General features: G+C 57.0%; 9 protein-coding genes across 9 annotated transcripts; 6 read left to right on the plus strand and 3 right to left on the minus strand.

The window, feature by feature from the left end:
- Positions 1–4: 4 nt before the first annotated feature.
- On the minus strand, positions 5–977 carry J3D65DRAFT_679753 (Longin-like domain-containing protein). Its single transcript, XM_066803690.1, has 2 exons — positions 534–977; positions 5–488 (listed from the first exon to the last, which is right to left on the minus strand). The coding sequence occupies exons 1-2, from the start codon at positions 890–892 to the stop codon at positions 245–247; spliced, it is 603 nt and encodes a 200-aa protein (XP_066652694.1). The 5' UTR covers positions 893–977; the 3' UTR covers positions 5–244.
- Positions 978–1,080: 103 nt separating this feature from the next.
- On the plus strand, positions 1,081–3,347 carry J3D65DRAFT_670505 (uncharacterized protein; the record flags this gene model as incomplete). Its single annotated transcript, XM_066803289.1, has 3 exons — positions 1,081–1,284; positions 1,330–3,242; positions 3,290–3,347. The coding sequence occupies 3 exons, from the start codon at positions 1,081–1,083 to the stop codon at positions 3,345–3,347; spliced, it is 2,175 nt and encodes a 724-aa protein (XP_066652695.1).
- Positions 3,348–7,267: 3,920 nt separating this feature from the next.
- Positions 7,268–7,790, plus strand: J3D65DRAFT_635050 (uncharacterized protein). Its single transcript, XM_066801276.1, has one exon. The coding sequence runs from the start codon at positions 7,307–7,309 to the stop codon at positions 7,646–7,648; it is 342 nt and encodes a 113-aa protein (XP_066652696.1). The 5' UTR covers positions 7,268–7,306; the 3' UTR covers positions 7,649–7,790.
- Positions 7,791–7,851: 61 nt separating this feature from the next.
- J3D65DRAFT_78310 (uncharacterized protein) lies at positions 7,852–8,575 on the plus strand. Its single transcript, XM_066804185.1, has one exon. The coding sequence runs from the start codon at positions 7,884–7,886 to the stop codon at positions 8,499–8,501; it is 618 nt and encodes a 205-aa protein (XP_066652697.1). The 5' UTR covers positions 7,852–7,883; the 3' UTR covers positions 8,502–8,575.
- A 377-nt stretch (positions 8,576–8,952) lies between these two features.
- Positions 8,953–11,203, minus strand: J3D65DRAFT_635053 (phosphoribosylaminoimidazole carboxylase). Its single transcript, XM_066801277.1, has one exon. It carries the CDS (start codon positions 10,906–10,908, stop codon positions 9,211–9,213), a length of 1,698 nt encoding a protein of 565 aa, XP_066652698.1. The 5' UTR covers positions 10,909–11,203; the 3' UTR covers positions 8,953–9,210.
- Positions 11,204–12,476: 1,273 nt separating this feature from the next.
- J3D65DRAFT_670508 (solute carrier family 25 member 42) lies at positions 12,477–14,832 on the plus strand (the record flags this gene model as incomplete). The annotated part of the gene is made up of 7 exons (XM_066803290.1): positions 12,477–12,794; positions 12,841–13,116; positions 13,164–13,300; positions 13,345–13,511; positions 14,111–14,215; positions 14,292–14,674; positions 14,755–14,832. 7 exons carry the CDS (start codon positions 12,477–12,479, stop codon positions 14,830–14,832), a joined length of 1,464 nt encoding a protein of 487 aa, XP_066652699.1.
- A 1,550-nt stretch (positions 14,833–16,382) lies between these two features.
- J3D65DRAFT_661178 (cation efflux family-domain-containing protein) lies at positions 16,383–19,770 on the minus strand. Its single transcript, XM_066802592.1, has 4 exons — positions 19,011–19,770; positions 17,675–18,961; positions 17,410–17,628; positions 16,383–17,364 (listed from the first exon to the last, which is right to left on the minus strand). The coding sequence occupies exons 1-4, from the start codon at positions 19,367–19,369 to the stop codon at positions 16,401–16,403; spliced, it is 2,829 nt and encodes a 942-aa protein (XP_066652700.1). The 5' UTR covers positions 19,370–19,770; the 3' UTR covers positions 16,383–16,400.
- J3D65DRAFT_635066 (beta-1,4-mannosyltransferase) lies at positions 19,732–21,532 on the plus strand. The gene is made up of 3 exons (XM_066801278.1): positions 19,732–20,184; positions 20,236–20,432; positions 20,550–21,532. Exons 1-3 carry the CDS (start codon positions 19,974–19,976, stop codon positions 21,483–21,485), a joined length of 1,344 nt encoding a protein of 447 aa, XP_066652701.1. The 5' UTR covers positions 19,732–19,973; the 3' UTR covers positions 21,486–21,532.
- Positions 21,533–21,675: 143 nt separating this feature from the next.
- Positions 21,676–24,504, plus strand: J3D65DRAFT_635071 (transcription factor IIIC subunit delta N-term-domain-containing protein). Its single transcript, XM_066801279.1, has 6 exons — positions 21,676–21,802; positions 21,848–22,871; positions 22,944–23,333; positions 23,379–23,960; positions 24,011–24,160; positions 24,251–24,504. Exons 1-6 carry the CDS (start codon positions 21,695–21,697, stop codon positions 24,346–24,348), a joined length of 2,352 nt encoding a protein of 783 aa, XP_066652702.1. The 5' UTR covers positions 21,676–21,694; the 3' UTR covers positions 24,349–24,504.
- The last annotated feature ends 308 nt before the right edge of the window (positions 24,505–24,812 follow it).

Here is a 24,812-nt window from a genome sequence, read left to right on the forward strand (position 1 = left end):
TCAACGCCAAGCCGAGAGCCACCCCCGACGGGAATTATAGAACAACCATAAAAGTGATATCATTCGTCTCCCGCGATCTACGCCTCCATACTGACTGCAGGCCCGTTTTCCTTTGCTATTGAATCCGTGACACCATAATTGAGCTTCGGTCCGTCTCCAACCTGGCCTCACATTCCACCTGGACGGCCCAGTCCATGCCAGCTCGCGCCCTTCACCATGTCGTATATTCCCAGGCCCGCCAGCCTCAACCAAATTGTTGTGCAAGACTTTTGCCAATGAATGATCTCGCAAACTTCCACCCGTTGACAAGGCCCTGTTCTGAGAGGTCGATGTTTTTGGCGCTAAAGTCTGCCACGGGCGGTGGGCTCACGCGAGCCGCAATGGCGCGAGGATCCGTCTCGAGAATAATACCGTCGTCTACAATCTCATCGACTGCGAGGGCCACCATGTCAAAGTGCTCGAAGATTGTGCGCTTGTCGGGAGGAGTCCTGGGCCTGGTCAGCGACTATCAATCAACGATTGGGGAAGCTTACTTTAGCACTTGGAAAAGCGAGTCCCTCAGCGCGAGGACGACGCTGTAGAGCAATATCTCATTCTCGCTGGCGTCACCGACCACGTAGCAGATGACGTCTTGGCACTGCTTAAACACAACCAGCCTGTTGTCGTAGAGGATGATGTCGCACTTGTCGGCCTGGCTGGCGGTCTGCTCGTGCAGCTTCTTTTCAAAGTTCTTCTGGCCTTCTACGGTGGGATAAGGGTTGGCGCCGGGATAGCTTCTGTCCTTGGTGCCGCTGGGCTTGTGGGGGGCGTCGTAGTATTTTGCGAGGATGCGCGACGCATCGTCCTTGGCGAGGATCAATATGGCATTGACCGAGTACAGCGACAAGGCCATGGCGGGTTGTGGCGGCGAGGAATCGGTGGAGAGGTAGGAAATGGGGATTCCCCTTGGGCGGAGCGGTAGTGAAGCTCGGTGCAGGTGGCCTCTTGGACTGCCGTGGAGAAATCGCTCACCGCCTTTGGCGCTACTCCACCACAGCTCCAGCAGCCGCCGACCTACCTTACTGCCGCAACACCACCTCAATGGCCATGGCAAGACATTACCCCCTCACGGCGCTGGCATGGCGACGTGCGCCCGCCCTCGTGCCTCGTGCCGCCACCAGGCTCCAGTTCCATACATCCCACATCGCCGCCAATGACACTGGCACCTCGTCTGCATTTCTGAGCAAAAGAAGACGAGTGGCGAAGCTGGACAAGCGCCCGGGCATTAATATTGCGCAATCTGAGGTTTGAGCTTTTGCGCCTCCTCGAGAAACCTGCTAATCATTTCAGGACATCGAAAATTTCCTGAGCCTAGCGGAAAAAGCCAAAATCAACGCCGCAAAGCTGCAAGAAGTCGCCGATCAATACCCCCTCATGGTGGAGAAGGGTGTCGTCCACCAAAGAATGACGAATCTGCTCGCTGAGATGCTTCACACCAATTTCCGCAATGCGCACCCGGGAAACAAAAATCTTAAACATCCACCGCCCTTCATCTTCGATTTTGCACAACGACTCGCAGAGGATATGCGCGCTGGCAGGATTTGGCCTTCGCCAGTCGCCACCTTGCGCCTCATCTCCTTGTGCAAGGAGAGCAAACAACCCGAAAAGGGCAAGGCTTACTGGGCCATGCTCGTGGACAAGGAGGGAGCAGTGGACGCCGGGACGTATGGGAGCTACATTGAATTGCTTGCAGAGGAGGGAGCTACTCCGCTGGCCGAAATGGAGGCCTTGTACCAAGAGGCTCTGGAGCGATTCCCTGGAACATTTGCGGCCTACCATCTCTCGCCCAATGCTATACTGCCCGACAGGAAAAAGGCGGCATGGTTTACAGGCATGTCTGCCCACCTGCTGCAGGGCATCACCACCGCCCGTCTCGTCCACGGCGACTGGAAAAATGCATACTTGGCCCTGGACACGGCTTTTCGTGTGTGGGCCACTCAAGTCCCTGCTCGGTTTTTGCAGCTGTTTCGCGACCATCGACCAACCCCAGAGTCGTATCGCATATTCATGATGGCCTGTCAAGGTGGCTGTCTGGTCCGACCTCGAGACTGTGTGATCCAGACATCCATGGTTCGTGATGTCTTGAGAGACACGTCAATCGCGGACCGCGGAAAAGTCTTGTTGAGCACATTAGATGCCTTTACCGCTTTTGTCGGCGCCGGCGGCGCTCCCGTTCATCACTTCGTGACGCTCCTGATGAAGAACTTGGAGGGAGTGGTTCCCTCGCCCTACCAGAGAGAACCGGGAGACCAGGAGATTGCCGACCTGGTTGCTCGCACGGGACGCGAAATCTACGAAGACTTTGCCAACGCTGGACTTCCTCCGCGCATGGTCACCTTGGCATCTCGCATCCACCTTCTCGGGAAGACATTGAACGCACAAGAGCTTGGCATCGCCATGAAAGACGCCAAGCATCTGCGCTCCGTGGAACTGGGCGTTACCGGCAGCTTGGAGCGAAATGTCCTGCTCGCAGCGGGCAAAATCAAGCACCGCGATCTGCTTGTCGAGGCGTGGAAGGATCTGGCGGCTACAATGGTTAAACCTAGGTCAGAGGACTGGCATTGCCTGGCAGTCGCCTGCAGGGACGCCGACTTCAAGTCGTTTTTCACGTCCGAGTTTGCCAGTGCTAGGGACGTCAAACCGCACGAACACAAAGCTATCATGTTCCAGTTGGACTGGGAGTTCCAAAAGTCCACCGGGACCAAGTTCAAGTCCATGTCCGTGGAGGCTACCCAGGAACTCATGGATGCTGTCAAATCCAAAGTCTCAGCAATCACGGGGATGCTCCGCGCCAACAAGGGTCTCGATTTCAACGCCAGTCCGACGCCTATGGACTTTGACGGCGTGCGTGTCGGCACACCAGAGGCCATGCGCGAAGTCTACGACAAGCTGACGACGGACCCGCTCGCACCAGCTCCCGTAGAGGACGACGGACAGAAGAAGACGATTACAATGAGCTCGACAGGCATCCCGATGGAGGAGCTCCGTTTCCGCAACTGGGTCGGCATGACGGAGCTTCTCAAGCACGCCGAATTGCATGAGCATTACAAGGTCAATTACAAGGTCTCGAACCAGAACAAAAGCAGTGTTTGGGTTCGGCCACCACCAGAGGCCATGAAGCCCATTGATGACCCGGCCGAGCTGTTGGAGGAGGTTAAGCGATTGAGGGGCATTACAGAAGTGCCCAAAGCGCCGGATGTTTTGTAAGTTTTGCGACTTGCACCCGGAAACTATGCTGATTTGCCAGTAGCCCCTCGTACGAAGCGCGTCGGGAGGAAGTTCGCCGCCAGCACGATCACAAACTCTGAGCGTTCCGTCCCTTCTCTTCCGACCAGTCTGTCATGCTGGATGAGCAAGACATGGACAAGGAGAACCCAGGGCAGCTGGCCACACGCGTCGCAAAGCCGGCGGCGCGACCACGCGCAACACGGCGACAACGCGCAGCACTCGTCCCTCTCCCCACGCCCGCCTCTCCGCCTCGAAATGATGGACTCGCTGCAGTCTCGTCTCGGCAACGCCACACCCGTCCGGTCCGGTCCGGATCGCACCGCGCAGTGTTGTACATGGATTATACAGTACTAGAAGCGACCCTCCCCTCCTCTCCTCTCCGATATCCTCCTCTCCACCGCAAAGTGTGTGTGCATGGCTAGCTCGAGCTCCCGCCTGCCTCCATCACCACGGCGCAAACGGGCTGACCCACCCACCTGTACGATTTGAACGAAGCAAAAAGCGACCTGCCCCTATTGTCTTGAGTTCTATACTCTCCCCAGCCCCTCCTCTCCTCTTTTCGACATGGACGTCTTCTGTCTCGTCTGTCTTCTCCGCTCTTCCTTCTGCTGCACATGTATAGACACGCTCGCCGCATGGAAACGAAAGCGTAGTATACCCCCAATTTTCATTTCTTCTTTGTCTCCACACTCCTCTTTTTCACGCGTCTCTCTACTCATACTGTTGCGCTGTTTGCCTCATACGCGCGTTTTGGCGATATGGCGTTGCGTTGCGTGGTATGGCAGGTCGTGGCGCTGTGTTGCGCATCTGTTGCATTGTCAATGTGCATGTACGTATGCATGTATGTATGTACGATTTACCGTTGTCTGGAGCGAGTGAATGAATGCTGTAGAGCGGACGACGAAAGGGCAAGGAAAAAAAGAGAAGGGGGCGAAGAAATGAGGGGACCACACGATATACCATCTTGGTCAGGACACTGGCGTAGGAAAGAGAAAACAAACAAGAACACGTGAATAGAAATGAGAAGAATGGAAGGTGAATAGGAGCATGGCGTTCTTGGGAGGCAGGCAGTGAGAGTGCACATTTACCTACCCACTGAGCTACGAACGCCTGATCCCCTCCGACGATGGTAATGATATGGGATCGTCCGTCATACCATCAAGCCATCATCACATCATGTCCACGAACCAGGAACCCCGGCATTCATCACAAAGTGCGCAAACGCAAACGAAGTGAAAAGGGAAAAAGCGACTGATATTGCATCCCTCGCCTTGCCCTGCCTGGCCTGCCTGGCCCAGTCAGTTCTTCGCAGTCCAAGCGATACTGAGCTGTACTGAACTGTACTTTTGAATATGTGCAATTTGGCCCTGCCATGCCGTGCCGTGGCTATGGGTTTTCCATCAACTTTGTCGCCTGATCACCACCTCGCCCGCCCGCCCGAGAAAAGAAAGATGGATGAGATAGATGCATGCTCATTAAAGGAGATAGCGAAACGAAAGAGGGAGAGAGACAGAAAGGGGGAGAGAGAGAGAGAAAGAGAGGTCATGGCCGGCATGCGTGGATGCTTGTAGTAGTGGTAAAATGAAAAAAGTGTCCGAAAATGAGCAATCGTAAAAGGAGGAGAAAGGAAAATTGAATGCGGCTACTGCTATCTGAGTAGACAAAGAGATGAACGGAGAAGACGAGGACAGACAGGTAGACAAGGCAGGACGACAGCGGTGGCAGGCGCAAGACAGCCGAGCGAAAGAGAATGCGTTTGTTTGGTGCTGGTCATGATGGTGGTGGTGGTGGTGCATGCCGGTAGAGACAGCGGGTATTTGCGCGCTGCTTTTATGCGAGAGTGCTGTTTGTTGATGCGCTGGGTACCTGTACCCAGACAACCAACCAGGCAGCCGTGTTTTCCAAGAGTGAGAGGGAAAGAGGGGGCAAAGTGATTGAGGATGACGGTAGTGGCGGCGATGAGACGCCGGTTTGAGCGACGCGGCAGGTCGGCTCGATGCGAATGATGACGATGAAGATGATGATGCCGTGGGATATATGTATCCGACGTATGATTTTGGTGATTTGGTTTGGTTTAGTTTAGGGTGGTTGCATTTAGCGAAGCGTATGTATATCGACGTATGCGCCAGCCACGAGGTCGTCGTGTCGTATCAACGAACGCAGCCAGCTCTCCTCCTCTGCGAGCTGGCAAACGAGGTCCAAACGAATGCAGTGATGCTCTCCAACTTCAACGACGAAAGGACTACTCGCTCCTCGGCTCGCCGCCGCGGCCAAAGCCCCACATGGCCGCGTCGACGGGGCTCGGCGGCGGCGCCTCGATGGCAACGTCGCGCAGCGCGGCGGCCTTGGCGGACCTGCTGACGCCGGCGTCGTCGATGGGGCCGCTGGCCTTGAGGGCGGCGGCGACGTCGTGGCCCAGGGTCGAGTGCGTGAAGAGGCTGAGGCGCGAGCGCAGGTACTGGGACGACGAGGAGCGGTGGGGAGCGGGGGAAGTGGATGATGACGAGGAAAGAGAGGGCGTGTGGAGAGGAGTGGGCCGCGGGCGCGTAGGGTGTGGTGAGGTGGTTGCGGTGGACGAGGGTGAGGAGTTGAAGGGTTGGACGGAGGGGTAGGTTGATGGAGTGGCCATTTTTTCGAGGTTGTCGAGTTGGATTGGTGGAGTGGACAGGGAGCAGCAGGTGGAAGGGGGTTATCAAGGTCGACGCGTGAGGGTTGAGAGATTATCTGGTCAATTGCGTCAGTCAGTCAGAACTTGGGCAGCGAGCAGGAAAATGAAGCTTACAAGTCAGCAGCGCTAGGACGAGACAGGACGAGGTGATGGAACGGGGAGCGTTTATGGTGAAGACGGCGGGACAGTGCGACCAGAAGGGCGAAGGGCAAAGGTTCAAGCAGGCCAGTGCTCGGTGGACCAAGTGATGGAGCGAGGCGGTGTTGAGGGGGGAGAGGGAGAGGGAGAGGAGGAGAGAGTAGGGGGACAATAATTATATCGGCGGTTGCTGCAGGTCGAGCCAATGGAATGTGGGGAAGACCAGACGTCTCTCATGCATGTTTCCGATTCACCTGGCTCAGCCCTGCCACCCTCCTCCCTGCCCATGCTCTCCTTAACCTTGACCAAACACTCTGAAAGCCATCTGTCGATCTGGCCTTGGTTGAAACCTCGCTGTTTCAATCCTCGCTCTTCAAGTCTTCGCCGTTTCTATCACCACCACACCACTCGACGCACGCCATCCACCAATGACAGTCGCACACCTCGCTGCTCGCAGACCGCTCAACGCCAGGCGCCACGGCATGCACCAGCGTTGGCCCATCTGCAAACCAACTGGCTAGACTCCAGATTGCATTGCACACTTGTCCTGTAGACTGCTGTACAAGCACGCACCGCCGCCTCATCCGAGTCCCCGTCGCCGCCCTTGGTTCCACCGCCGTCCGCTATCGGCGAGGAATTGTCCCTCCTCCAGAGTTGCGTGCGTTGCTGCGAAGAATGCTAATCATCCCAACCCCAACCCCAACCGCCGATCGACAAGCTCTAGTCTCGTCCGGATCCCGCCGGCGCCTGAACTTGGATCCGTCTGGGGAACCACTGGAAAGGAAAAAGAAAAGAAAAAAGAAAACGCGGGGAAGGACGCGCGCCACCCCCGACGAGGCTACCCCGTCAACCACCGCGTTCCATTGCAACGTGAACCTTGACCTTGGGACGGATTGCACTCACTCGCTCACTCAGTCGCTGCGAGCGGAAGTCGACCTGCTTCTTGCCCCAGTCTCGCCCCGGCCGTGTTTCTGCTTCTCCACACTCCGCATTTCCACTCCGCAATCCGACGGGGCCGGCCCGTTTTCTGTACGTATCCAGACTCCACGCCATCAAGACAGCAGTTTCGCCCTCCCTCTCCACGCTGTCCTCTCATCCTCCCCACCATTTGCGAGATGCGACTCTAGTTGCAGCGGCTGTTACCTTAAGATCCTTCCACCCGCCGCTCACCGTGCCGTTCCCCCCATCCCATCCCACCCCTTTCTGCCGACGTTTCACGTTCGGCTCGTTTGGATGCTTGCTGGCTTCTGGCTTGCTGGCTGGCTTGCTTGCGTTCAGCGTTTTGTTTCTGGCTCAACCTTACTAGCCTTCCTTGAACGGGCGGCCCGCCCGTCACATAGTCAGACAAACCCCCCGGTATCCCAGTCCATGACACGCGCCCAGCCCCAGTTTTGGCTCGCGGTAACGGCAGAGCGAGGCCTTGCTTTTCACACTTTTTGCTCGTCCCAGGTGCGCAGAGCTGGTCTTACTTTTTGTCTGCTTGCTGGCTGGCCTGCCTGCCCTGCTTTTGCGAAGCATGCATGCACGCCCGCACGTACGCCCGCACGTACGCACGCACGCAAGCTCTCTGAATGATGATGCGCATCCGGCGCGTCCGCCTGCCTGCCGCACCGTTGAGCAGAGGCATGCAAGGGGCGCTCGCTTCCCTCTCCATCATTTCCGGGTCCCAAGTTCCACGTTCCAAGCAACAAGCCTCGACTTGCTTTTGGGCGCGATATGCTTCTTCTTTCTCTTATTCTGCCTCACCTTTATTTCTTTCTTTTCTTTTCCCTGACCCTCCCGTCCATTCGCGTGCTCGCTTGCTTGCGTGATGATGATGTGTTGTGGAAGAAGCATGCTTTTTGCGCTACACAGCCACCCCATGCCACGCCTCTATCTATCTGCCTGCCTGCCTGCGTGCATGCCCAATCTGCATTTTCTCAGGGGCGGAAAGATGGAAGCGATGTTTCACTGTCGACTGTCCTCCGTTCTACATCTCTCTCCAGTTGTCTCTTCAGGTGGTGACGCTCGCTGGGTGAAAAACAACCACAAACCCCCCTTTTGGCAATCCGTGAGCCGGCCCAGTCTCCCCCCGTCGCACACTGTTCGCAGTTCTCTTGCTGTGCTACAACTACCATTCCTCCTCCTCATGCTCATCCTCATCCTTGCCCTTTCACGCCGTCCATCTCATCTCCGCTTGCTGTGCTTGCTGTGCTTGCTGTGCTTGCTGTCCTATCTTGTCTGTCCCACTCCACCCCACCCCACGCCACGCCCCCACGCAACGGGCGCTCCATTCTATATCTTGCGCGTCATATCATACATACCCTCGCTGAGGGAATGGATGGACGCACGAAGAACGACGATCTGTTGCGACGCTGCTATCTTTCTTGCCTCGCACGTTTCACGTCTCATGGTGTCGGACAGAGGGATAGATAGACAGACAGATTGATGGACAGACAGACAGACAGACAGACAGCCACAGGCGTACGCACGTACAAGCAAGAGCGAAACCGACGACGGCTGTCATTGTCAGTTGTCTGAGTTTTTGCTTGCTTGCTTGCTTGCTTGCGCTGCGATGCATGCATATATGCATGTATACCAGTACGCTCGGGTGCGTGTGTTGTCGGGAGCCGCGTAGGGAGGGTGGACGGCCAGCGCGCATGCATGTGATGCCTTGCCCTCTCCCTCGCGTTCGGTCACTGTCAATCCATCGATCAATCATTCACGCAGTCGATTCATCGATTCGTCACTGTGTCGACATATCAAGTCAATTCATTCACTTACTTACCTTCGCTCTTGTGTGCTGCTGGCTGGCTACCAGGCCCGCAGGCAGCTAGACAGGTCTGTAATGATGTACAATGCTGGAAGCTTTACACACTTCTCCTCGTGTGTCGCGTATGCGTGCGTGCGTGTCGTGGATAGCATAGCGGTATCTACTACATCGCCATCACTCGCTCGCTTGGCGGTTGGTGATGGATGGGACGTGTAGGTGGATTAGATGGGGATGGGTTTGTTTTGGATTTTGGATCAACGGTGCAGAAGAGATGGAAGGGAATGCTCGATTCGGGGGGTTGCATTGTCTGACTGTCGCCTGTTGTTTGCGTCTTCCTATTCACGCTCCCCCTGACACGCCCATCCACCGCTCAACCCACCACCTACTACTTCCTCATCGCCTCCAAATACGCCGCCGGCCCCACCTCCAACAGCCGCGCGTCCTTCCTGAGCACCTCCTCATGGTGCTCCTCGTAGAAAGCCCGCAAGCACTTGCGAACCCGCTCGTCCGCCGCCCCCAAGATGCGCGCCGCCAGCAGCGCCGCGTTGGTGCTGTTGTTGATGCCGACCGTGGCGACGGGCTCGCCGCGCGGCATCTGCACCATGCTGTACAGGCTGTCGACGCCGTCGAGCGTGCTGGCCTTGACCGGCACGCCGATGACCGGCAGCGTCGTGAGGGCTGCCGCCATGCCGGGCAGGTGCGCGGCGCCGCCCGCCGCGGCGATGATGGCGCGGAACCCGCGCGCTTCGGCGGATGTGACGAAGCTGTACATCCAGTCCGGCGTGCGGTGGGCCGACGTGATGCGCGTCTCGTAGGGGATTTTGAAGCTGTCGAGGATGCTGAAGGCGGGCGCCAGCACGGGCAGGTCGCTGTCCGAGCCCATGATGATGGCGACGAGCGGCTGCGGCGCGACGGATTGGGGGACGCTGGGCTCGCGCCCCTTTTGCGCGTCGACGGCCGCAACGAGCGGGTTGATGAGGGCTTCGGCGTCGCGCATCGAGGCGGCCGTCACCGTGAGGTGGCCCATCTTGCGGCCCGGCCGCGCCTCGGCCTTGCCGTAGTCGTGGATGCGCACGCGCGCCGTCTGCTTGGCCCGGTCGTAGATGTCGACGTGGCTGTCGGGCGTGGCGCCGCCGAGCACGTTGAGCATGATGGCGGCCGGCTCGCGCAGCTGCAGGTCCGCTTCGCAGAGCGGCAGGTCGGTGATGGCGCGGAGGTGCGCTTCGAATTGCGACACGTGCGTGCCTTCGATCGTGTAGTGGCCGCTGTTGTGCGGGCGTGGTGCGATCTCGTTGATGAGCAGCGTGTCGTCGGCCAGCAGGAACATTTCGACGCCAAAGACGCCCTTGCCGGCGAACGTGGCGACGGCCTTTTTGGCCAGGGCCTCGGCCGCGGCGCGTATCTCGAGAGAGACGCCGCGCGCCGGCGTGTAGGTGAGCTTGCAGATGCTGTCTTCGTGGATCGTCTCGGTCGTCGGGTACGCCAGCGTGCCGTTGCTCGTCTTGACGGCCATGACGGCCAGCTCCATCTTGAACTCGGCCCACTTTTCGGCATACAGCGGCCGGCTGCCCAGCTGCTTGAGGGCGTCGGGAATGTCGGCCGCGCTCTTGACCGGGTAGTTGCCCTTGCCGTCGTAGGCCTCCGTCTTGGACTTGAGCATAAAGGGGTAGCCGTACCGCGCGCCAACAGACCGCAAGTCGTCCTCGGTCGCCTGGTCGAGGCTGATGGACTCGGCCACGGCGACGCCGTGCGAGCTGAGGTGCTCCTTTTGCGCGTACTTGTCCTGGATGGTCCGCACCGTGCTCCAGTGCGGCTCAATGGCGACGGTGCCCTCGAGCTCCTCGAGCACCTTTGTGTTGATGTGCTCAATCTCAAAGGTGATGACGTCGCAGGCTTGGGCCAGCTTCTTGATCGACTCGGCGTCCTTGAAGGAGCCGTCAATGTGGCCGGCGTGGGCGCTGATTTGTTTTGCCGGTGCGCCTGGCGCGTCGAGGATGTTGATGGGAATCTTCATCCGGTTGGCCGGCTCGACCATCATGCGGCCAAGCTGGCCACCGCCCAGCACGCCCACCGTCTTTGTCATCTGCGGCGGTCAGACTGGATGGGGGGATATGACGAGAGAGAAGAGGAGAGAGCATGACTGAATTTAAAGACGGAAGTGGACGTTGAAGCATGAAAGCGGGACAGTTGGAAAATTTTGAGACTGAACGGTGACTGAAGAGATGTTGACGATGAAATGCTGATGCCACGTAAAAATACTCACCTTGTATCTTGTCTGGTGGAATCCACGGGGCGTGACGGACAACAAGGTCGTCGGAAGTTGAGCCGGTCGTTGGAGATTTTTTGCCCTGCCGACCCGACCCCAGACTGACGACAAGTGGTCTGTGCGCTGCTAGCGGGCCCGAGTCATGCGCCGCCTATCGACGCTGCAGCGATAACGCACCAAGCCTTGAGCAGGCAATAATCACTGCATTGGCACGTCTCCGTGGTGTTGTAGTTGCGTTGGGGATTGATTGATTGAGCGCGCTTGTGCAGTAGAAGACATTTCTTCGGGCATGCCCTGCGCGGTGGATTGACAAGCCTGCCTACGTCATAATCTTCACCCCACGCCAAACACCAAACACGACTTCGGCAATCAAAACTCTGCATCCCAGAACATGGGACAGGGCGAGGATCCAGGGTTGACTGGAGCCAGAGCCAGAGCCAGCGCCAGCGCTTTGGGCGACCATGGCATTGAGAGCGCGACACTACGGCGGACCAGGACGAAAGCAAGTACCGCTGTAGGTATTGCATTGCATTGGCTGACCTGACAGAATGAGGCGCGGTTGAAGGAGCAAAAGTGGGTGCGGTGCCAACGCTTGGCTTCAGACGGAGCAGCTTGTCCTTCTCCCCTATGTGGGAAAACCGACACCGACACATGACGCCCGTGGTGCGACTTAGGTTGCCGGTGGCTGGATTGACAGCGTGACTTGGTTGTGGACGCCGGGAGTGAAGCTGGGCAGGGGCGACGTTGAGCGCCCTGGTTGGGTTAGGCCTCAAGGCGTCAGGTCTGCTTCAAGACAACTCTGAACATCGAGACGAGGTTCCTTGTGTTGCTTGTTGCTGTTGCTGTTGCTGTTGCTGTTGGGTTGCTCTGGCCAGTGCAGGTCGTTGCAAACAACTGAACTTGACTCCCGGGCGGCCTAGCCGAAAGCAGTCATCGACACCCGAATCCCCAGACTCTCAGCACTCCACACTCCACACTCTCTCTCCTCTCGCCCATCCAACACGACACGCCTGCACCGCCCTCCTTGAATGGCCGCTCGACCCTCTCCGCCGACCGACCCCACCTCTTCTCCTCGCTCGCCCGCCGTCTGCGCCCTCGCACCGCTCCGCCGCACGCAATTGCGCATCAGGCTCTGCTCGTTTACCCGCCGCTGATAACCTCCCGCCGTCCCAGCCGCAATCCTGGTCGCGCTACGAGGCCTCTTTCTGTGTAGCTGCAGGCCCAGCGGCCAAAGCATCGTGCGCGCCCAGAGTTTGCGCCTCTGAGCTGCGCCGCCGCAAATGTCAAATCCCCCGGCCACAACTGAGCCCAGCAGCAAGGTGAGGGGCCTCTGAGTCGCGACTCGCCGACCACCTTCACTCATCCCACACCAGCCGTCGGACGCCATGTCCTCGACACCCCCCCAGACGAGGCTCATCCGCCTGCGCGATTTCATGGCCCAGCCCGTCCTCGCCTCCTTCTTCGCTGGCGGTGTCGCCGGCGCCGTGTCGAGAACCGTCGTCTCGCCGCTCGAGCGCCTCAAGATTCTCTACCAGGTCCAGAGCCATGGACGGAACGAATACAAATTGACAATAGGCAAGGCGCTGGGCAAGATGTGGCGCGAAGAGGGCTGGAGAGGCTTCATGGCCGGCAATGGGACAAACTGCATCCGCATTGTCCCCTACTCGGCCATTCAGTTTGGCGCGTTCAACTTTTACAAGCGGGTGAGTGGTGCCGCCGCCAACAGCACTCTGAGGCTAACCAAGACAGTTTTTTGAGAATACCCCCGGAGCCCCCCTAAACCCTCACCAGCGCCTGTTTTGCGGCGGCTTGGCCGGCGTCACCTCCGTCACCTGCACCTATCCCCTCGACATTGTCCGCACCCGCTTATCAATCCAAACGGCCTCATTCGCCGGTATTGCCAAAGACGCTAGCAAACAACTCCCGGGAATGTGGGAGCTGATGATGTCCATGTACAAGAATGAGGGCGGATTCTTGGCTCTTTACCGCGGAATAATACCCACAGTGGCTGGTGTTGCGCCATACGTGAGTGTGGTATCTTCAGGGAGCGACAGGTCGCTGATATAATCTAGGTGGGGCTCAATTTCATGGTATACGAAACCATGCGCAACACCTTCACGCCCGAGGGACAAAAGGACCCGGGTGTCTTTGGAAAGCTTGCGGCCGGCGCAGTATCTGGTGCCGTCGCCCAGACTTGCACGTACCCATTGTGAGTTTTTTGGTCCACTCTGCCTTCTCTTGCTAACCGTACAGCGACGTGCTGCGCCGCCGATTCCAGATCAACACCATGAGTGGCATGGGCTACCAGTACAAGTCGATCTGGGATGCCCTCAAGACGATTGTCGGCCAAGAAGGCTGGCGGGGGCTCTACAAGGGCATTGCCCCCAACCTGCTCAAGGTCGCTCCTAGCATGGCCAGCAGTTGGCTTAGCTTCGAGTTGACACGAGACTTTATCCTGTCCAAGAGGACGCCCTGAAGTGCGAACGCTACCAAAAGCACTGATTTTACACTTGATGCCCCTTGCAACTGCAAAGGGCAGGCCGCGGCACATGATTAGCAGCGTAGAAAGCTTAGAGTGAACAGGTTTGGTCATGGATCGGGCGTGAATGTACAGAGGCTGGCGCGCAGAGGTCTTTGCATCGGGGTCACAGGTAGCGGGCGTTTTAGGCGGGCGGCAGAAAGAAAGATGGCGTGAATAGAGACAAAAATGCAAACATTTGATGGTCCCGATTTGTTGCAGCCGCGGTGGTGAGGCGCAAAGAGCGAGCTTGGCGCTCGCTAAGCGAAGGGCCGCACAAGCTCGGACCACGTCGCCCTACCTGCAAAATTGACCACCGTCCGCAACACCACCACGACCGACGAGACGACCCCCAACCGACGACCATCGACAACACTCGCCGCCACAATGGGTACGTGAGCCCTCTTGCCTACGGATGGAGCAGCCAGCATCTGCTCGCCATCGTCGACTGCCACGCCCTGGCTGCGCTCCCGAACAAGTAGCTGACGTGCCGCCCTCCAGGTATCGATCTCGACAGGCACCATGTGCGGAGCACCCACCGCAAGGCTCCCAAGAGCGACAACGTCTACGTTAAGCTCCTGGTGAAGCTGTACCGTTTCCTTGCCCGTACGTAGCCTCGGAGGCGCCAACCGCGAAACCCACACGACCTCTAGGCGATAATTCTAACGCACCGCACAAACAGGCCGCACGGATTCGGACTTCAACAAGGTGGTCCTCCGCCGTCTGTTCATGTCGCGCATCAACCGCCCGCCCATGTCCATCTCCCGCATCATCGCGACGGCCGCCAACAAGCACTCTGGCAAGGCCCACGAGGGCAAGACGATTGTCATTGTCGGCACCGTCACCGACGACAACCGCCTGCTCGAGGTCCCCAAGCTGTCGGTCGCCGCCCTGCGCTTCACCAGCACCGCCCGCGCCCGCATCACGGCCGCCGGCGGCGAGTGCCTGACGCTCGACGAGCTGGCCCTGCGCGCCCCGACCGGCGCCAACACGCTCCTCCTCCGTGGCCCCAAGAACGCCCGCGAGAGCGTCAAGCACTTTGGCTTCGGTCCCCACTCGCACAAGGTACGAAGACTGCGCGGTTTTCCCGGATGGCTGGAAACGTTTTGTCGTTTTCGCTGGATGGCTGCTGACTCCCCTCACAGAAGCCCTACGTCGAGTCCAAGGGCAGGAAGTTCGAGCGTGCCCGTGGCCGCAGAAGGAGCAGGGGTTTCAAGGTGTAAGCGGGGTTGTAGCAGCACTCCTAGCACATCAACGACAACAACCAGGCGCAACAAATGCTGTTACTGCTGCGAAGGACGACAACAACTACGGTGGTGGCGGACAAACGACAACGGTGATATCAGGCCCGGGGAGTTCCCTTTTTTTCGCGACAAAAAAAGGCAGGTCAACGACAACATCAACAACGTGGCGATTGTGCGTGTGCATGGTCGGGGCTCCCCTTTTGCTGGCTGGCGAAATGCTCTCTTCTTTTCCTTTTCGGTTACCAGGGGAATAACAAAAATGATCATGTCCACGCGACTCGCCACAACACTTGGGATCCCGCCGTTTGATGCGCAACGTGTGGCGTGTGATGTGAGCGGCAGGCTGACCAGCAGAAACCGTGGTGGAGAGAAAAGAGTAATCGTGAGCCGCGGCGTGAGTGAGGTGGATCGAGTTGCTTTGCTCCGCTGTGTCTGTTCATGTAGCATCAGCGGCGTGTAGCTTTCTGCCTCGTCGATTTCAACATCGCCAGCGCCGTCAACATGACCCGCCAACGCACTCAGCCCACGGTGGTCCAGCCGCGGGCGTCCGTGTGCACAGTGCCCAAATCCACCCACCCACCCACCGCTCGTGCCTCATCCACAGAACCCAGACTCCAGACTCCAGACTCCAGACTCCCGAACCCCATCATCTACCACAACCACGCACCCCTTCTCGACTACCCAGCTCACCCACGTCAGAACCCTCACGTGCAAACCACCCGTGTGGTCTGCACACAATAACGACAATGTCCTTCCCCGTCCGTGTTTTGAGGTATATGGCGAGGTCAAATGTGCACCACGTTGCCACGCGTGTGTGTACTGCCAACCAATCCATCGTCCTACCTGTATTGCACCGCAGCATCAACGCCACTGTTAAAATGCCGGCATTACTGGCGGATCGCCCACACTCTCTCTCCCACGCTTATTCTCTCATATGGAGTCAAAAAAACCAGAGACTAGTTAAATAGTAGACAGAACATGGCTCGCAGAGTTCATGTCACTTATCGCTAAACGCCAAAAAACTAAAAAACTAGACATGACAAAATGATGAAAAGATGAAATGCCAAATTGTCAAAATGGTGTGATGACACTACCACATCTCCTGCTTCTATCTTCTACCTTGGCGTCCTCTGCTGAACGCGCCCGTCTGCGCTAGGTGCTCTATCTGTGTATGTGTATCTACATGTGAAGGTGAAGGGGAGGCGGCGTTGAGCTGGGGGCTGTGGTGTGTGTGCTTCTTTAGAGAGAGGGAGGGAGGGAGGGAGGGGGAGAGAAGACGGCTACATGTTTAAACATGATTCGCCCAAGGCGTAAGTAATAGACGCTGGAGTGGAATGACGAGGGAAGACGACACGAGGCAAGTCTAGGCGATATATCTACTATACAGTACAATAAATACAAAAGGGTAGGTAAGGTAGGTTGTTATTGTCTAGTTTAATTTTTCCAGGATCTCTTTCTCCTCCTCTATCCCCATCTCCCCATTCCCCCCCTCCTTCCCCTCTTCCTCTCCCCTCCCCTCCCCTCCTCACCCCCATCAAGTCAACCCCTCAAAAACCCTGCCCGCCCCCACACCAACACCTCTCAGCGCCCTCGCCCTCCTTCTCCACATGCACGAGCACCGAATCGAGTTTGCGCTCGCGCAGAAAAGCCTCGGTGCGTTGTTGCACGTCTGCCGCGTCGGCCGAGCGCGCCGCGACGACGTGCATGACGCCGAGGATCTTTTGGGATACGGCGTGGTCGTGGGAGTGATCGTGAGAGTGGGAATGAGCATGGGAGGGGGAGTGCGAGTGTGAGTGAGAGGGAGAGTGTGAGTGCGAGTGGGAATGGCCGTGGTGGTCGTGCGAGTGCGACGGCGTGTGCGAGTGCGAGTGACCGTGGCCGTGGTCCGAACAGTTGGAGACATTGGAGTGGCTATGAGCGTGGCCATGGTCGTGATTGTTCGTATGAGCGTGCGGATGGTCATGGCCGTGGTCGTGGTCGTGGCAACCGTCCTCGTCATGTCCATGGCCGCGCTCATGCGCCGCGCCCATATCCTCGAGCCAGAAACGCGGTGCCGAATAGGACACGACGCCACGAATAGAGTTGATGTCCCTCAGCGTGTCCTTGAGCTGGTCCTCGACTTCCTGCGGGTTGCAGAGCAGCAGCCTCATGCCGGCATTGTAGGTGAGCGGCAGCGCGCTGAAGAAGATGAGCAGCGCGATGATGCACGACGCCAGCGGATCCCAGCCGTTCCAGCCGTTCCACTTGGTCAGCAGGGTGCTGATGATGACGGCGACGGAGCCGAGCGCGTCGGCCAGGATGTGCAGGAAGATGCCGTGCATATTCTCGTCTCCGTGGTGGTGATCGTGGCCGCCATGCCCGTGGGCATGTGCGTGGCCCATGGCGAAGAGACCGACAAAGTTGATGAGGAGCCCCAGAATGCTGACAATGAGCAACTCGTCCAATCGGCGTAGCTCATGGCCTTCCCAGAGTCGCTCAAAAGCGTCCAGGATGATCTCGAAACTAACAAGACTGCGATTGTTAGCGGCGATCAAGTCGACTGTCCGCGGAACTTACATGAGAAAGATGCCGTTTCCAAAACCCGACAGCGTGTCCACTTTGCCGTAGCCGTATGGGAATCGAGCGCTTGCAGGCCATTTGCTCATTACTGCTGCAATCAGGCCGACTGCCAGCCCTGCGCAATCGAAAAACATGTGGATGCTGTCTGTGAGGAGACCCAGCGAACCTGTCACGAATCCGTAGAATGCTTGGACGAGCATGAATCCCATGTTGAGACTGGAGCCATTAGCAACGCTCTCGACTGGGAAGTAGGTTGACTTACCAACCAAAGTATGCAATCCGCCGCGAGTCCTTTTCGACGAGAATGCTGTGAAGTAGCGAGCCAGGCTCACATTGCTTGAGAAGAATCCCAGTCAACCTAGAATGCTTGTCGTGCGCATGAGGCCCATGGTGGTGATGGTGGTGGTGCGAATGAGAAAGGTCCAAATTCAACCCCTTTTCAAACCGAGTGACGCCATATGTTAGGAGCAGGAAGCCTAGCTCCACCGCCTGCGCCATCCAAGAGTCAAAGTGATTGAGGAACCCACTGATTGCGCCAACTGCGCAACCCGCGGCGACGCCGGCCTTTTGCGTAGACCGAAGGGCTGAAGGCTTGCCGAAAGAGTAAAAGCCAGCAGCAGCAAGGGAAACGGCCAAAGAGCAAAAGACTGTCGAGCTTGTGAAGGAAAGGTTGCCTGTAATGTTGGACGCCACAAACGTAAGAGCAAACAAGATTGCTCCTGAAATCAGTGTCGTGTTCACATCTTCAGGGGACGCCACCAGTGTGGATGCAGTGACTTGAGGGAGATGGTAGACGGCAGCTGCCTTCTCTGGGCTTTCAACGACGGGAGAAAGGCCATTTGCAATGCCCGAGTTTAGAGTAGTTTGGGGCGGAGCAGAGACACTCCAAGTGATTGGGAGCGGAGGTGGAAAGACCAATATCGACACGGCGAGCGCAAGGTAGCCCGTAATGACCTGGATCAGACCAGTAGAAGCACCAAATCCTAGAGCATCGCATAGGAAGCCTAGCACAAGGTAGCCCACAAGTAACCTCTTGTCACTCACGAGCCAACGCAAAGCCGTCAAAGGCCTACGTCTTGGAGTCTCTGCGGCACAGAGTTCAGATGTAATGGCAGCCAGCAACACTGCTCCTGTCCTGACACCACCAAGCTGTGCAGCGGCATAGAAGGGCAGTCCTACACCCAAGACTCGGGATGCGACCTGCTGCAATCGACCCCGACTGCCGTCTTTGCCCACACGCCCCGAGCCACCAAAATTCTTTCGCCTGTCCAAAACTTGTGCGGAAGGTCTTGATCTGGAGAGGAGCGCTGTGAGGATGAGCGTGCCCGAAGCAAGGGCGCACGCCTGAAGAATGGCTGGAGCGCGAGACGGCAACGGATTTGCAGCTGGGGCATCTTCGGAAACCGCTGCCCTTAAACGGTCGGAGGGAGATTCGGCGTGGGTATCATTTGTAGGGTGTGAACATGGCGCGCCAAAGGCCAGGGGAGCCAGGATGTAGGGAAGCGGTATCAGCAAGCCGGTCAGGACTTGGCGCCAGCTATCATCGGGCCTGTTCAGAGTTAGCGAAAGTAGATGTGTGCGCATGCTGATACACTGACAATGGGTCTGTCTGGTGGGGAAACCCATAGTCGTCGGCTGGGCGCGTCCTATGGGGAGAAGCAGGACGACCAAGGTCCGACTCGCCGCGCGGCCGGAGCTTCGGACGGCCCATGGGAGGCGCGAGACGTGTGGTGTCGAGCGGGTCGAGGGGTTGTGGAGGGCCGTCTTCGTAGAGCGGCGAGGGAGGATTTAAAGAGCCGTGAGAGCGCGCCTTCTTCAAAGCACCAGGGCCGCTCTCGTTGGTGATGGGCCTCGACGACGCAGGGCGTTCGGGAAGTAGAGAGTGGCTGTAGTGATGGGCATGGCGGGGGAAATTGTCCAGCGGAAGGGCGAAGGTTTGGCTGTGGGCGGAGGCCATGCGAAGGACGGCGCGAGCAACGAGCAACGTGGGCGAGTTGGAGGAGAGCGAGGTTGGTGGTGATGGGAATATAGGTTGTAGCCAGTGCAGCTGATAACTCGACCTGAGTGCGGACGGACTGCGGAGAAGCAACCAACGTCAGGGCCCTCGGGCGCTCAGATCAGAGGGCGGGCCTGGGGATTAGTGGGCAGGGTTGGTCACCGAGAGCAGAAACCATTGTGATATGTAGATACAGACTGACTGCAGTCGAGTCGGGCTGCCAGGTGTTGCAGCACCAGGGGGGTGAAACGCGTCTCGCGGCCCTGGCCTGCCTGTCACCCGTGGCTCGACCCGTGGTTCCCGCTGCTAGTACAACTCTGCAACTCCACGGCAGACACCGCTTTCGTCGACGCCAACACCATGGTGGTCGGCGATACCGCATAGCGACCACGGCTGGCCCACTCCATGTCTCTCGCTCCCTTTCTCATTGGCTGCGCGACTTGACCCCGTTTTTTGACAGCCGCCAGCCATCACGTGTCCTCTACTCTACCGTACGGCACTCCCTCCGGCCCTTGTCGTATACCATCAATCCGGTCCTTCCGATCATCTCTTTTCCCATCCATCCATGGACTGGCTAATTGCTCTCCTTGGCGTCTTTGTGCTTGCCGTCGTGTCCCTGCTCCTGCTGCAGCCGACTCGCTACTCTGCCGCCAAAAATGACACCAAAAGAATCCAAATCGTTGTCCTTGGAGACATTGGCCGTAGCCCGCGCATGCAGTATCATGCCATGAGTCTGGCCAGACTCGGCTACGCTGTTGACATCATTGGCTACAAAGGTCTGCACCTTCGCCTTTGTATGATGGCTTGGAAGCTAAAACAGAATCCAGAATCTGATATTCACCCGGCACTGGACTCAGACAAAAGGGTCCACATAGTCCCAATTCCGCCATGGCCCAGAAAGTGGCAAACCGACGACCGGAGGTTGTTTGTTCTCATGGCTCCCCTGAAAGTCATTTGGCAGACGTGGGGTCTGTTTGCGGCCATGTCGTATGAGACACGTCCGGCGCGATTTGTGTTGGTACAGGTAATACCTCTTCAATCTTGCTCTCGCATTGCTGTCGAGGAGACAAAAAGGGAACAGTACCCCTGATGCCCCCTGCCAAGCTGTCCCCATGACAATTCCAGGGCTGACACTATCCAGAATCCACCGTCGATCCCGACTCTGCTTGTCGCCCGAGTCGCCTGTATTCTCCGGAACACTGCATTCTGCATTGACTGGCACAATTTTGGCCACTCAATTCTTGCCCTGAAACTTGGACAATCGCACCCGCTGGTCCGCATCTCGCAGTTTTACGAGTACGCCGTCACCAAAGATGCTCCCATCAACTTCACCGTCACGGCCGCCATGGCGCGTGTACTCCGGGAAAAACATGGTCGCACCGGTGTGATCCCGCTTTATGACCGTCCGCCAGCACACTTTCAGCCTTGTGCTTCTGCTACTGCCCGAAGAGAAGGGTTTCTTTCCCTTGCCAGGCAGCAGAATTGGCCAATCGACTTTCCATCCTCCACGCCCCCAAAAGTCATTGTTTCTTCCACAAGCTGGACTCCTGACGAGGACTTTTCGCTGCTACTTAGTGCCCTTTCTTCCTACAGCACCACGGCCAAAACCACGTCCCTCCCACCCGTCATTGCAATCATTACCGGGAAAGGTCCTCAAAAAGACCTCTACCGTGACAAAATCGCAAAGATGGAAAAGGATGGCCAACTCTCGCACGTCCGCATCCTTACTGCTTGGCTTTCGATCGAAGACTACGCAAGCCTCCTCTCATATGCTGACCTGGGTGTATCATTGCACACGAGTAGCTCTGGTGTTGACTTGCCGATGAAAGTGGTCGACATGTTTGGTGCAGGGCTGCCCGTAGCGGGATGGGACCGCTTCGAGGCATGGAGTGAGCTCGTGGAGGAAGGTGTCAACGGGAGGGGCTTTGGAAGTGCAGAAGCACTGGGAGAACTGTTGGCGAAGTTGATGAGTGATGATGGAAAGCAGCTGCAAAGGCTGAGAGAGGGTGCTGAGAAGGAAACGCAGCGCAGGTGGGATGAGGAGTGGGATGAGAAGGCTGGTAGGATCTTTGGATGAGAACCACAGTCTCCAGTAAAAATTGATAGTGAATCATTTCAGCAGAGTCAAGTTGATTCTCCAGGACTGCCGGGTTGCCGATTCGGGCAAAAGGCCCGTGCATCTCGGCTGGAGCTCGGACCACCTGGACGCCCCAGGCACGAGTGACGCGGGCCTCGTCGCGTCTCCAAACATTTCCTTGTCCCCAAATCATCACACCCACCTTCGCCATGCACGAGGCAATCACTCTCAACGTCTGGCCTTCGACAATCAACTGCTTGAGCTGGTCGCAAGATGGCAACATTGCAGTGGCTGCCGGCGAGACTGTTGAACTGCTGGTAAGCCGTCTCCCCCGAACCATGGCCAGCGCCTAACGCCAACAGATTCCCATATTGCATTCTGACACCGAAGCGATTCAATCTACCCAACACTGGCACAATGTCCACATCAAGACCAATCTCTTCGCCTCGACCGAAGTTCCCACCTTGGATCCTCTCGGTTTCCGCGCAGTGTCGTTTGGAGAAGAGTTGTCGTTGAGCGATGTTATCGGGTTGGATTGGTCGCCCCCCGGCCTCGCAAAACACTCCAAGTGCGCACTTGCTGTGCTGACCTCGAACCTGACACTATCGCTTTGGGCCTCCGACTCGGACTTTAAGAATGGGCGCAGCTGGAAGCGCCTTTTCATTTTCAACCATGCCTTGGACCGATACTGGCAAAAACTAGACAATGGCGAGCACAAGGTAGGTGGACTCGACTGGGAGACTCGACGCAGAACGAGCCGGCGCGTCAGGTCCTTTGCCTGGAGCCCACGCGTGCGGCCACAGACGGAATCAAGCCAGTCCGTCAAGGACAGTCAACTGCCAATGAGCGGCTTCTTCCTCGCTGTATCCAATGATGCCAATGAGATTGTGATTCTCAGGGTACAGTCACCTTTTGACTTTTTCAGTCCTGTCGTTTCTCGTTGGTCAGCACACGTCGCCGCGCATTGCAGCGTTGCGCCGCAGATTCAGCTCAAAGTAGACCCGCCATTCACCCTGTTAGATGAGCATCTTGATGAACAGCGCTATGCTACCAACCTTGCATGGAGCCCTTGGAGTCTTGATGACAAAGAAACCGCCGAATCACTTTTGGCCTTTACGACCAACAAGTCGCTGCATATCCGCCGTGTCCGCATGGGCGCATACTCGTTCGACATTTCCATCAGTGCAGAGGATGCATTTGTAGATGAATCTGTGGGCACCAGGCTCGCTCACATCGTCCAATGGGCCCCAAGAATTGAGAAACAGACTGCTCATCTTGCCGTATTCTCTCAAAATGGCCTCTTTTGTTATGAAATTTCTCTTCAGGACACCCTGTCAGTAAACGTCTCAAGGCACAATCTCGACGACAGATGGGACATGATTACCGGTGAGTCGAGAACGGGTCTGAATTTGTGCAACTATGCCTCTCTTGTTCCTTCTGACTACTAAAAACACACAGGATGTGCCTTCAACAAGCTTGACACAGGAGAGCTTCGAGCTCAATTTGTGTCTCAGCTCTCTGCTACATCCGCTCCAACGACTGCCTTGACAGTTCCAATAAAAGATAACACCAAAAGGAAGCCATCTCCGTTCCAAAGGAGCATCGTGGAGAGTAGAAACCTCTTTGGTGCCGAAAACGAGCTCGGCGATGCCGTTCTAACGAAAACTTGGGGTCTGTGCGCTTCGCCCATGGGCGAACTCGTTGCATCTGCTGTCTGTTTCCACCCTAGCGACATGGTCGAATACACCATCTCAGCTGCCTCACGGACTGAGATCGGTATCCATCCCTTCAGGGACAATCGAGGTGCATTTTCAATGCCCGAGAATGCGGGCATGTGCCCAATTGATGGTAAGTCTTGTTGCTTGTTCAACATCCAACTCTAACGGCAAGCAGATTTGAGCGCAGAAGTAATCCTCTTCAGTGCCAAGAGCTGGCTGGAAGAGAATGTGGAAGCAAAGGTCGAGGAGAGCAGTGCTCGCCAGGTCATTATGGACCAACTCGCAAAGACTTTGGGCCTCGATGAGTCGAATGCATCCGAACCCTTTGCTTCACTGGCTCTGTCAGCAGCAGGTGGTCGAAATCTCAGCCTCAAAGACGAAATCAGCCTCGTTCAGGAACTGAGGCGCCACATTTACTTTGACCACGACCAAATCCAACGACGATACGGAAGACTTTTGACGCACTTTTTCAACCCCAAGCAGAGGAATCAGTACGATGATGCTCCAACGGTTCTTCATCTCATCAATCAGGTCCTCAGCATGCTCAAAGCATACTACGTGGACAGCACTACAAGCCAAAAAATACGTGCAGTCTACTCCGAGATGAGGACGTGGCTGGGCGACTCCGAGACCGTCAATGCCAATGATGCTGCAGCAACTTCAGAAGCCACGTATGTGGAGCGATGCGAAATTTGCGACGAGGACATCAAATTCGAGAGTTTTGACTGGGCGAGGTGCTCCCAAGGACACGAATTTGGTGCGCATCCACGAAACCATTCACTCGGGATCATGCTGACATCATGACAGTGCGTTGTTCTCTGACATTCCTGGCCATTCAGGCTCCCGGAATCTCCAAGCTCTGCGGAATATGCGGCAAGCGCTTCCTCAGCGAGCATCACGCCCTCAAGTTGGACACTGTGCTGGATGACGAGGCAAATGGAAATGGTCAATCTCAAGGTACGCATGACCTTTGCAGCGTCCCTGGCCTCGATACGACCGGCGAGGGCGACTCTTATTTAGTGCTCGAATCTGACAAGCAAGGAGCAGGGGCAAGAGAGCAGGAGCGGCAGCCGGTGACGTTGGTTCGCCTCCTTTTTGCAGCCTGCAACGTCTGCATCTACTGCGGAGGGAAATTTGTGGGTTAGATCGGGGCTGCAAACAGATGCCGGAGAGATGAGAAGAATGTTGTTCATTCTTAGGGCTCGCCCTTGCAGCATCCAAAATACATGCGAGCATCAGCCGAGCATCGACGGGAACATTAGGTCAACTTGCTCTTTTGTTTGGCACCCTCTCCCCGGCCAAATCGCATTGTTGTGATCTTGCATTGGCGCTTTTGTTGGTACTAATCACTCGTTGAAAGGAGGGTATTTGACAGGTCTGGTGCAGGTGCCTTTTGGCAACCACGATGAATTACGAGCCATTGCGCCTCTCTGGTTCGCCGGCCAAGTCGACAAGAATCGTCGAAGGTCCCTCCAGTCCGACAAAGTCAATCAGCCTCGACATGGATGAGACGTCTCCCGTTGAAACGGATTTTCTAGCTGGCACTGGATCGGCGCGGCGCACCAACTTTTTCGACGACAGCTCCATCGACGAGCTCGAGAAACGAGAG

The sequence above is a fragment of the Phyllosticta citribraziliensis genome (assembly GCF_038025025.1).
Source record: "Phyllosticta citribraziliensis strain CPC 17464 chromosome Unknown J3D65scaffold_10, whole genome shotgun sequence".
Lineage (NCBI taxonomy): Eukaryota > Fungi > Ascomycota > Dothideomycetes > Botryosphaeriales > Phyllostictaceae > Phyllosticta > Phyllosticta citribraziliensis.

Excerpts from the sequence above, each read along its gene's own strand:
- J3D65DRAFT_679753 (XM_066803690.1), bottom strand. The coding sequence starts at position 892 with ATGGCCTTGTCGCTGTACTCGGTCAATGCCATATTGATCCTCGCCAAG. Across the intron at positions 489-533 it reads TCGCTTTTCCAAGTGCTAAA|GACTCCTCCCGACAAGCGCA; the intron begins GTAAGCTTCCCC and ends GACCAGGCCCAG.
- J3D65DRAFT_635071 (XM_066801279.1), top strand. The coding sequence starts at position 21,695 with ATGCACGAGGCAATCACTCTCAACGTCTGGCCTTCGACAATCAACTGC. Across the intron at positions 22,872-22,943 it reads CAGATGGGACATGATTACCG|GATGTGCCTTCAACAAGCTT; the intron begins GTGAGTCGAGAA and ends AAAAACACACAG. Across the intron at positions 23,961-24,010 it reads CTCCCAAGGACACGAATTTG|TGCGTTGTTCTCTGACATTC; the intron begins GTGCGCATCCAC and ends ACATCATGACAG.
- J3D65DRAFT_635050 (XM_066801276.1), top strand. The coding sequence starts at position 7,307 with ATGCTTGCTGGCTTCTGGCTTGCTGGCTGGCTTGCTTGCGTTCAGCGT.
- J3D65DRAFT_78310 (XM_066804185.1), top strand. The coding sequence starts at position 7,884 with ATGATGATGTGTTGTGGAAGAAGCATGCTTTTTGCGCTACACAGCCAC.
- J3D65DRAFT_635066 (XM_066801278.1), top strand. The coding sequence starts at position 19,974 with ATGGACTGGCTAATTGCTCTCCTTGGCGTCTTTGTGCTTGCCGTCGTG. Across the intron at positions 20,185-20,235 it reads TGACATCATTGGCTACAAAG|AATCTGATATTCACCCGGCA; the intron begins GTCTGCACCTTC and ends AACAGAATCCAG. Across the intron at positions 20,433-20,549 it reads CGCGATTTGTGTTGGTACAG|AATCCACCGTCGATCCCGAC; the intron begins GTAATACCTCTT and ends GACACTATCCAG.
- J3D65DRAFT_635053 (XM_066801277.1), bottom strand. The coding sequence starts at position 10,908 with ATGACAAAGACGGTGGGCGTGCTGGGCGGTGGCCAGCTTGGCCGCATG.
- J3D65DRAFT_661178 (XM_066802592.1), bottom strand. The coding sequence starts at position 19,369 with ATGGCCTCCGCCCACAGCCAAACCTTCGCCCTTCCGCTGGACAATTTC. Across the intron at positions 17,629-17,674 it reads CGGATTGCATACTTTGGTTG|TCTCAACATGGGATTCATGC; the intron begins GTAAGTCAACCT and ends TAATGGCTCCAG. Across the intron at positions 17,365-17,409 it reads GGAAACGGCATCTTTCTCAT|TCTTGTTAGTTTCGAGATCA; the intron begins GTAAGTTCCGCG and ends TAACAATCGCAG.